Source organism: Labeo rohita, chromosome 14 (genome assembly GCF_022985175.1).
Source record: "Labeo rohita strain BAU-BD-2019 chromosome 14, IGBB_LRoh.1.0, whole genome shotgun sequence".
Lineage (NCBI taxonomy): Eukaryota > Metazoa > Chordata > Actinopteri > Cypriniformes > Cyprinidae > Labeo > Labeo rohita.
Window position 1 is genome coordinate 25,543,195 of NC_066882.1, and position 11,070 is coordinate 25,554,264.

Below are 11,070 nucleotides of genomic sequence, written 5' to 3' on the forward strand. Positions count from 1 at the left end.
TAAATTGATCAAAAGTGGCAGTAAAGACATTTATAATGTTATAATAGATTTGACGTAAATGTGAAACTTTGTATCTTATATTATTCAAAGAATCCTGAAAAATAAAATTTATAGTTGAAGTCAAAAGTTTGCATGCACCTTGTAGCATCTGCAGGATGCAAATTATTTTGCCAAAATAAGAGGGATCATGCAAATTGCATGTTATTTTTTGTTTAGTACCGATTTTAATAAGATATTTCACATAAAAGATGTTTACATACAGTCCAGATGGATCTCAAAATTATACAGTCATTGTTGGCCAAGGTTCAAATACACAAAAATGCTGACAAACCAAAGAATTTGTGGGACCTAGAGGATTTTTCTAAAGAACAGTGGTTTAACTGTTCAGGGCAAACAAGGGACTCATGAACAACTATCACTAAACAAAACAAAAAAAAAAACAACACAGCTATGAATCATTCAGGTAACAGCACAGTATTAAGAATCAAGTGTATGTAAACTTTTGAACAGGGTCAATTTTATGAATTCAACTATTATTTTTTCTTGTGGACTATCTGTAAACATATTTTATGTGAAATATCTTATTCAGGTGAGTACTAAATAAAAAATAACATGCGTTTTGTATGATCCCTCTAATTTTGGTAAAATAATTAACATTTTGCAGATTCTGCAAGGTGTATGTAAACTTTTGACCTCAACTGTATCATGATTTCCACAAAAAATCTAAAAGCAGATCTATTTTTAACTATTTTCAACATTGGTAATAGATGGAAATGTTTCATCAGCAACAAATCATATATATATATATATATATATATATATATATATATATATATATATATATATATATACACATATACATATATACATATATATATATATATACACATATACATATATACATATATAACTTATATATAACTTATATAGTATTATATATTATATTATATAATATTACTGTTTTTATTATATTTTTGATCAAATAAATGCAGCCTTGGTGAGCTGAAGAGATATAATTCATATATATATATATATATATATATATATATAAAACGTATATAAAACGAACCAACCCCAAACTTTTGAAATACAGGGAAAATGCTAAATATATTCTTGGCACATTTCAATAGAGATGTTGAGCAGAGCTACACACAATAGTAATCCATGTGTGCTTTAATTTCCCTCCTTACACTGTATTTTAGACTCACAAACAGTGTGGCATAGCACTGTGTGTGTGTGTGTAACTGGATCTGTCGCTGAATGGATCCAGATGTGCTGCAATGTGGCAATAATGATCATACACTCACACACACACTCTCTCTCTTTCTCCGCCTACGCATTCCCGCGCTTTTTATCTTTTGTATTTAGTTTCATGTCAAACTCTCCCTCATTTTGCCCCTTCTTTCCTCTCTTCGATCAGGCCATTTTTATTTTACCATCTTATATTCCCTTACTTTTCTGTATCTCTCTACAGTTTTCACTCTATTTACTTTGCTTTTTCAGACCGTATATTTTCCTTGGAATTGAGTCCAAATCTGTGTGTGTAGCGTGAGTCATCAGTGGGGTGTTTTGTATTTTTAGCTTTTCTAGCAGCACACACACAAGCTCTGTTCCAAAACCTAGTGAGTTCCCTACCTAGACAGCATGTTAAGGCATAATAGATGTATTCTGAACACATAATGATGCTTCCCTTTAAAAATACCTTCAATTAGTGCTATCTGTGAGTTACAGCCTTTATAGATGTTATAAATCAGTTAGGTTGCTGCCTGTGAAGAGAGCTGCCTATGTAGACAACACTGACGGAGCTACACACGGCGCCTGTGGCTCAACCCCGCAACATATGCCACAGACACACACACTCATACATACCAACACACACCCATTCCGACCACTTGTTCGTTCTGCATATGGATGTGTTCACTCGCTCACACACACACACAGAGTTTAGATGCCTTTACACAGACCACAGGCATGCAGTGTGGAGACAGAAGACGCCCTGTGACCTCTGACCCCTGACCCTCACATAATGAGTCATCAGCCAATCAGAGAGATACTGAGCGACAGACGGCAGCTGCTGCTTTACTCATATGCTTACAAAGACACAAATACAAATTTATGTATAAAAATATGCAGTGCTGCCTCATATCTGGCAGGAAATGAATGGAATTTGATCAACAATATAAATCATTGGGCTAAAAGCTCTGAGCTTTACAATGTACTTTTACAATCATTTAAAAACAATTGAACATTTACCTACATCTAAAAATTTCTTAGTAGGGCTGCATGAATAATCAACTTAAAACCAAAATAAATAAATGTATGTGAAAAAATGAAGATAAATATTAATAGGTTTTTTTTTTTTTTTTTTTTTTTTTTACAATAAAATATTACAAAAGTAATAATTTTCATTTTCTCATTTTTATTTTTTAATAATAATAATCATCATCATCATTTTTAATATGAATGTTATGTATTATTTTAATATTTATTATTAAAAATACCAATTAATAAAAACATATTAATATTATAAATAATAATGTTATTATTATTATTATTATTATTATTATTATTATTATTATTATTATCATTATTATTATATAGCCATGCAGTATATTATCACAACATTTGGGAATATTTTAATTCGTTTTAAATTGCATTTGCCTTGTTTTTTTTTTTTTGTAATTATATATATTAATAAGTATATATATATATATATATATATATATATATATATATATATATATATATATATATATATATATATATATATATATATATATATATATATATATATGTGTGTGTGTATATATATATATATATATATATATGTATGTATATGTATGTATGTATGTATATGTAAAATCTTTTTTTAAAATTGCATTTTATGAAATAGTATTTTTAATACTAATTATTATTTTTTTAATAATAATAATAATAATAATAATAATTTTAAAATAAATATTGTTAAAAATACAGATTATTTTAAAAACTTATTTTATCACAACATTATTATTATTATTATTATTATTATATAGCTCATATATTATATTTGTCAACTTCTGCAGCCCTACAAAGAAGCATAATTATTTTTAACATTTTATGTAATATAATTAATAATTATGTAATATTATATTATATAAAAATACAAATTAATTAAAAAATATTCATTTTATATAATTGCATTTATGCATTTTATAAAATAGTATTTTTAAATTTATTTTTTAAATGATAATAATAATAATAATAATAATAATAATAATAACTTTAAAATAAATATTGTTAAAAATACAAATTATTTTAAAAACTAATTTTATTATCACAACATCATCATCATTATTATTATTATTTTTATTTAGCTTATATATTATGTTTGCCAACTTCTGCAGTGCTACAAAAAAGCATAGTGAAACCTGGGAATTGTTTCAATCATTTTAAATTGCAATTGCATTTTTATTTCGTTTTATTTATTTTTTGCAATAATTTTTATTTTATTTTATTTTATTTTATTTTATTTTATTTACCATGCTGATATGTTATCATAGCATTTGCCAACTTCTGAAGCTCTACAAACAAGCATGGTGAAACCTGGGAATTTTAAAAATAATTTTAAATTGCAGTTGCATTTGCATTTTTTTTTCCTCCAGAAAACCATGCAATAGTGGGTAATAAATCTTGGTCAGGATAAATGCCACATTTAATTTGAAATGAAGAAAAACAAGGCTGTGACAGATGTTCATACTTTCCAGTGACTGTTTTTGTCCCTCGCATCCTGATTTTAATTGTATAAAATTCAATTTCTCTAGATTGACTAAGGTCCATGCTACGTCAGAGAACATCCTCATATCCTGTGTGACTATAATGTGTTTATAATGTGCTTTATGATTTGGCCTGCACTAAATCTAATCTCGCGTCCTATTTAGGACAGATAGCATGCACATGAGGATATAGCCAGTGTGGGTGTGTCTGTTTTTAGGCTGTTCATTAATATGCACACATCTGCCGTGTCGTGACCCCACACACACTCTTGACTCCTCCATGAAAGACGCACTTAAACACAAAAAACACACACAGTCACTCTTACACAAAGAACCTGAGACACACCCTGTGCCCAACACTCAAACACACACAATATCACTTCATAGAGCCCAAACACACAAACACACACAGAGAAACACGCTGTGTGTGCCAGATGTCCACAAAACACAAACACACCTCTTTTGTCCAGTTCACAAACATTAAAGCAGGACACACCCTCAAACCACCAAAAGAGCAGCACACACACACACACTCCTGCTGTCGAAGGAACAATACCACACACTCTTAATCATGTTAGCCACACACACATACAGCAGGCACTTGCTCTGCCTCATGGGGGAGCTCAACACCTCCACACGTTGTGTGAAGTCGGCTTCTTATTTTTAGCTTCATTACCATGAAGATAATTATCCCTTCTCTGTTATAACACCCAGACAGTGTGATTCTCACACACACACTAGCAGCAATAAAAAGTGTGATGACTTTACATATAAATTTAGCTTTGCATTGAAACAAGAGCAATCATAGAGAGGGATGCAAAAGAACGAAAGGACGAAAGACAGGAAAATGCAAAGGCGGTTCAGATGTGAATATGTCATTATGTGGGACGATGAAAAAAACAAACTTTTACTGTCTCTCTCATTCTTCTCTAATTAAAGAAGTTAATTAAACCTCACAGCTGCTCATGTGACATGTCTTAAAGGAAATGTCATCTTCACATGTTCTTTTATGTGTGCAGAAGAGTTTGACATGCATTTATGATCCTAACGATCCACGGCTCAAAGATGCAATCTTTCATGCATTTTAATTTATTTAGGTGTTTTAACCATGTGATGAAGTGATGCATTTACTACAGTTGATTAAACTAACCATTACTACTCTGATTTTTTAATCTTAAAACACTAAAAAAAATAATGTTCTTCTTTAATATTTTCGTCTTGTTTTTAATGGAAATATCTAAATGTAAATATATTTATTTATTTATTTTTATGTATTTCTGCCAATAGAAAAAAAAAGAAAGTTTTTTATTATATTTATTTTATTATTATTATTTTTTTAATAAAATATCATTGGCTGATATTTGTTCTCATCTTAAGCATAAATTATCTTTATTTTGATACATTTTAAGTGAAAACAAGACATCATTTTGCATCTCAAGTAAATGCATCTTCAATCTAAAGATGCTTAGATATGAACTTTAAGCATGAAGATTCACTCATCAAAAAATGACTAACTTTTTCTTAATTTTTCTTTTTGTTTCACAGTGAAATGTGACCCTGGTCCACAAAACCAGTCATAAGTAGCACAGGTATATTTGTAGCAATAGTCAGCAATACATTGTATTGGTCAAAATGATCAATTTTTCCAAAAATCATTAGGATGTTAAGTAAAGGTCATGTTCAATAAAGATTTTTTTTTTTTTTGTGAACTTCCTATTGTGAATATATCAAGACTTAATTTTTGATTAGTAATATGCATTGCTAAGAATTTCATTTGGACAATTTCAAAAGCGATTTTCTTAATATTTCGATTTTTTTTTTTTTTTTTGCACCCTCACATTCCAGATTTTCAAGTAGTTGTATCTCGGCCAAATACTGTCCTATCCTAATAAACCATACATAAATAGAAAGCTTATTTATTCAGCTTTCAGAAAAATATATGACTGGTTTTGTCGTCCAGGGTCACAAATGTCATTAGTCCAAAATTCACATGACTGTTAAACATCAACCATTTTCTGATTAAATGTAATTGTCCTGTAGCATTTTAACAAACAAACAAAATACTTGTTAAAAACCTGTGTAATAATAGAAAGTTCCCGTCATTTAATAGCAGAAACACTAACAGCAGTAGCTCTGGTTACTATGTTAAATGTTTATAAGGATCCCATCTGTCTGACACTCACAACCCGAAGCTACAAACGCACCCATAACGACTTTTTCCCTCCTCAACAGACTCAGTGCTGTCCTTATCACAGCTGACACTGGACACCTGCTTGGTAACGTCTGTGTGTGTGTGTTCTCTATCACTCTGCATGCTTTATTACAGATGTTTGTTCAGAGATGGTTATCAGTGGCACTGGAGATTGTGTGTGTGTAATCATGGTTTCCTCTGCATGGTCTTGTTTTGCATACAGCCTGGAGAATGTGAATGGGATATGACATTCTCAGACGATATTTTCCTATAAATGTCTCACCACAGGAGTTTTGTTCTGCAGCCGTTATAGGAGTGTTTATCTTGTGTGTAAACACTCGACAGCTTCATGCTGACTTAAATATACCACCGTCCCCACCAGCACACATATATGATGACATATGTGATGTTCTTCAACTGTCCGTTATGTCAGGATGGAAATCTGATTGTGTTTATAGGAATATTCCAGGTTATTTTCAACTTAATGCGGATGAATGGCATGTGTGGTATGCTCTAGATTGTCACAATGACTTCAACATTGTAGGACACATTTAGAGTGAAACACTTTGATGATAACACTGAAAACATGCTCGATTATACGATTGTGACACATCCAGCCTTCTTAAATCAACAAAAAACACAATATGTTGAGTCAGCTTAAAATTTGTTACCCTGCTGCCTTAAAAATGTTACGTTCATTCAACTCAAATAAGTTTAGTCAACTTGAAATGTTAAGTTGTACTAAGTAACAACTTAGATATTTGTGTTTGTTAAACTTAAAAGCAAGGTAATCACCCACCTGTCCTAAAATTTTAAGTTGAATCAACTCAAGTATCTAAGTTGTCACTTAGTACTACTTAACATTTCAAGTTGAATAAATGTTTTTTGAGTTGACTGAACTTAAAATTTTAAGGCAGCCAGGTAACAAATTATTTTAAGTTGACTCAACAAATTTTTTTTACAGTGTACTTGAAAAGCAAAATGACATAACTAATGTGTAAAGTGTTGGAATCAAATTGTATAAACGTATACGTAAAAATTAAGTGACTTTATACTTTAAACAAGAACAAATATGTGATCCTGGACCACAAAACCAGTTTTAGGTAGTACGGGTATATTTGTAGCAATAGCCAACAACACATTGTATGAGTCGAAATTATTGATTTTTCTTTTATGCCAAAAATCCATGAAGATAGTTTGTAAATTTACTACTGTAAATATATTAAAACATAATTTGATTAGTAATATACATTGCTAAGAACTTCATTTGGACAACTTGAAATACGATTTTCTCAATATTTTGATTTTTTTTTATTTATTTATTTTTTGCACCCTCAGATTCCAGATTTTCAAATGTATCTCAGCTAAATATTGTCAAATACTAAGAAACCATACTTCAATGTAAGGCTTATTTATTCAGCTTTCAGATGATGTATAAATCTAAATTTAAAAAAAAAAAAAAAAACTTATCCTTGTGACTGGTTTTGTGGTCCAGGGTCACATATATGGAAGCTTATTTCCACCACGATTCTTTTTTTGGTTTCTTTTCTTTTTTTTTAAACAATTGAAAGTTTATATCTCAATTCAGACTTATGTATATATTGCAAGATATGAAATATATATTACTCTTGTTGTTGTTTTTATCTTGCAGTTTTGACTTTTTTCCCCTGAATTTTAAGTTTGCATCTCGCAATTCCTTTTTTTTTATTGTTTTGTATTTACAACTGAATTAAAAAAAAAAAATGGCAATTCACTTTTTTTAATATATCTCTCAATTCAGAGTTTGTTTTGCATGTTTATATCAAGTCTGAATTATAAGAAGCTGCAATAGTTGACCATTTTTGTCAAGTCAAGTCATTTTGCTTCTCAAGTAAAAGTGTCTTGGTTTTATTGTTTAGATATTTGTATAAATATTTATTTGCAGTGCAGTAAAAGAAAGCCTACCTCAAAAAAATGTTTTTGACATGTGACACATTTATATTTTAGTGATTCAACAACAGTTTGAGCTTCACATTTATGCTTTTAAACCTTCCAATTCATAAGCTTAATTTTGCATTGTAAAATATGGTTTGTTTTTATAACTAAGGAATGAGTTGAAATGATTGTCTGTACTGATTATTAAAGGATTAATTCACTCCTGAATTAAGATTTCCTGATAATTTACTCACCCCCATGTCATCCAAGATGTTCATGTCTTTCTTCTTTCAATTGAAAAGAAATTAAGGTTTTTGAGAAAAACATTCCAAGATTTTTCTCCGTATAGTGGACTTCAGTGGTGCTCAATGAAATGAACGTCTAAATTGCAATCTCAGTGCAGCTTGAAGGGGCTCTACACGACCACAGCCGAGGAATAAGGGTCTTATCTAGTGAAATGAGCGGCCATTTTCTAAAAAAAATAAAATAAAAATTATATACTTTTTAACCACAAATGCTCATGGTCATGTTGGAAAGGTGACACGTGACAGGTTGTAGAAACAACCCAATGTTTACAAGGTGAACCTCGATAGAAAGTCAAACGCCCTTTACAAAAAAAAGGAAAAACAACGATTTTGGCCCTTTGAAGCTGCATTGAAACTTCAGTTTGGACCTTCAACCCATTGATCCCCATTGTAATCCACTATATGGAGAAAAACCCTGGAATGGTTTTACTTAAAAACATTCTTTTCTCTGCATTCTTTTTGACTGAAGAAAGAAGGATATAAACATCTTGGATGACGTGCGTGGGAGTAAATTGTCAGGAAATTTTAATTCTGGAGTGAACTAATGCTTTAAGTGAAAAAAAAAAAAAAAAAAACTTGGCATATTCATATAAAAAGGTAAGTTGTTGGTTGTTTTTGACTGCAGTGCTTTAAACATTGACCTTTGAACTCTTAACACCTATCTCTGACCTCAAAGAGTGACCTTTCCAGTTTGATGTTTGACCTCCGTGAAGCTGAATATCTTTTTAATTGCCCTTTAATTTATTATTTCCCCTTCCATTTCAGCCAACAATCGGAGAGGAGCAGGTCACGCCGTGACAAACATTCTCGCCAAAGAGCTTCTTCAAGAGGAACCCCAGCCCACTGCCACGAAAAAGACCCGATTGGAGGCGGAGGACAGGAAAGAGTCGTCTCCGGACGTCACAGACTCGCTGGAGGACCTCTTAGACGACGCTCCGTTACGCTCCAATTAAGGACTGCTGATCCTGCCGGCTAAAAGACAGACTGTGTTTGGGGACCAAACCTGCGAGGGCGGGGCTCTCGCTAAACCACACCCCTCGAGTAAGCCCACACGGCTTCCTATTGGCCGTCACACTGGAGGAGTGGCCTCATCTCATCACTGTCACACTCGTTTTGTCGTTTTCTAGCACTCTTTCTCTAAACACAAGGTTACTCTATCACTGTCGTCTGCTTTTGCAGGATTCCAAAGATTTGTGTATAGATTCCAGAACATTTTGTTCCATTCCAAATTCATCCTCAAGCGTCCTCTTCTGGTTCCTTTTGAAAACAAACATCTGTTCTGCTTTGTTTAGCTTTTTTACTTTGACTTATCATGTGGCTGAAAGTTTGAAATAAGTTACATTGTATTCGAAACGCAACGTGCCAATAATGTCGACTCCATAAATGTTCAATTAGTTGTACTAGAGGTGTTCTCACTGAGGTTCTGTAGCCATCACAAGGAGGTCTGGTACCTGTTCACAAAGTTGTTTCTCTCTGTACTCTTCTGTTTCTGGGTACTTCTTTCTGTCATTTTAATTGAATGTTGTTTAAATCTCAGAAATACTTATTTTCACTAGCTACATTCATTGAGCCTCATTCATTCAAGTCGCACGTAAACCAGAATTAAATGCGACAATTTATGCAAAAACGGTTTCAGATAGAATTAATAAAACAAAGTGTGTAAATTGTTGCATTGAATTAAATGCAATAGTCTACTTCACAGTGATTTTATGCATAATATGTGTGTTGATTGCTGCACTTCCTAAATTTACATAGAATCTGTTTTGTGAATGGCATTTGGTCAGTTTTGTCTTTCCAGAAACGTCCATTGTGTTTTTGTGTTTGTGAAGTGCTGTAGTCGATATTTTCTGCACACTGAAGATCCAAACATGCTGGTATGTACGCCAGACAGTTTTTAGTGGCGTTGACGATAAATCATTTTTCATTTACTACCGGACAGTGAGTAAAAAGTCAGTGAATTGCGAAATATCTATTTTGAGGGCAAAAGTAACATTGACGGGTCTTTTGGCATTTATTTCTCTATGATAAACGGTTTGATCAAGCCAAATCTGAGGGACTGTGGCAGAGCACTTCTATCATTGGTGCTGAAATATGTTAAAAGCTGCACATAGATTTATTAAACTTTAGTATTTTTCATTGCAGTCTTCGAAAGACGGTGAGAAAATGTCCCTGTCTTTTATGTTGACTGATCACCAGCAGATACTGTTTAACCAGTCGACCGTTAAGATTGTTCTCGAGTCATAAACTGATTTTGTGTCGGTGACACAGGGAAGTATGACCTCAGAGTTTCAGCTTTGCAATATATAAGACTTACCTGAATGTTGATGTTGGCTTAATGTTTGAGAGTAGAGATCACTGTTTAAAGCCATAGCTCGGACTGTAATTGTCAAGAATTCCTGAGAAATTGTCTTCCTATATTAAAATATATATGCATTTATGTAACGTATATAAAACAGCGTCAATGTTTTGGCAGCAATCCCTTCTCTAAATGCTGCCTAGAAACCAACAAGTCTGAAATAGCTTGAGAATGTCCTGTTTTTGGAGTTTTTGAAGCCAAATTTCCAAATTTTGACATTTTAAAATTTTTGTGGACTGCAGTTTTGGAGAACTGGCAATTTGATAGTACTGATGGTTGTGCAAGTCAACAGTGTCACTTTTTTTTTTTTTTTTTTTTTGGAAAAGCTGGATAAAGATCACTGGAAAAACAAAGAGACTGTGTGTTTTCTTTGTTTTGATGTTTTTTAAGAACACAGTTGTTCTTTGTCAATTTTTATTGTTGATTTTTTAATGTATTAATATAGAGGTTGTATTGGTGAGATCCATTTGGTCAAATTGTGTATATTGCGTTTTGACTGTAGAGATGTTTATTCCGGTTATCTCTAAAAACCACACAATTAAAATATCT

The 11,070-nt window shown here is 31.9% G+C and overlaps 1 protein-coding gene across 3 annotated transcripts in view; it reads left to right on the forward strand.

Moving 5' to 3' along the window:
* The window catches only part of LOC127175882 (protein diaphanous homolog 1), a 409,358-nt gene extending 398,520 nt beyond the window's left edge, over positions 1-10,838 (forward strand). For all 3 annotated transcript variants that reach the window (XM_051127189.1, XM_051127187.1, XM_051127188.1), the window contains one exon: positions 8,931-10,838. In XM_051127189.1, the coding sequence (XP_050983146.1) occupies positions 8,931-9,118 (188 nt within the window). In that variant the 3' untranslated portion in view covers positions 9,119-10,838. The remainder of the gene's footprint in view (positions 1-8,930) is intronic.
* The last annotated feature ends 232 nt before the right edge of the window (positions 10,839-11,070 follow it).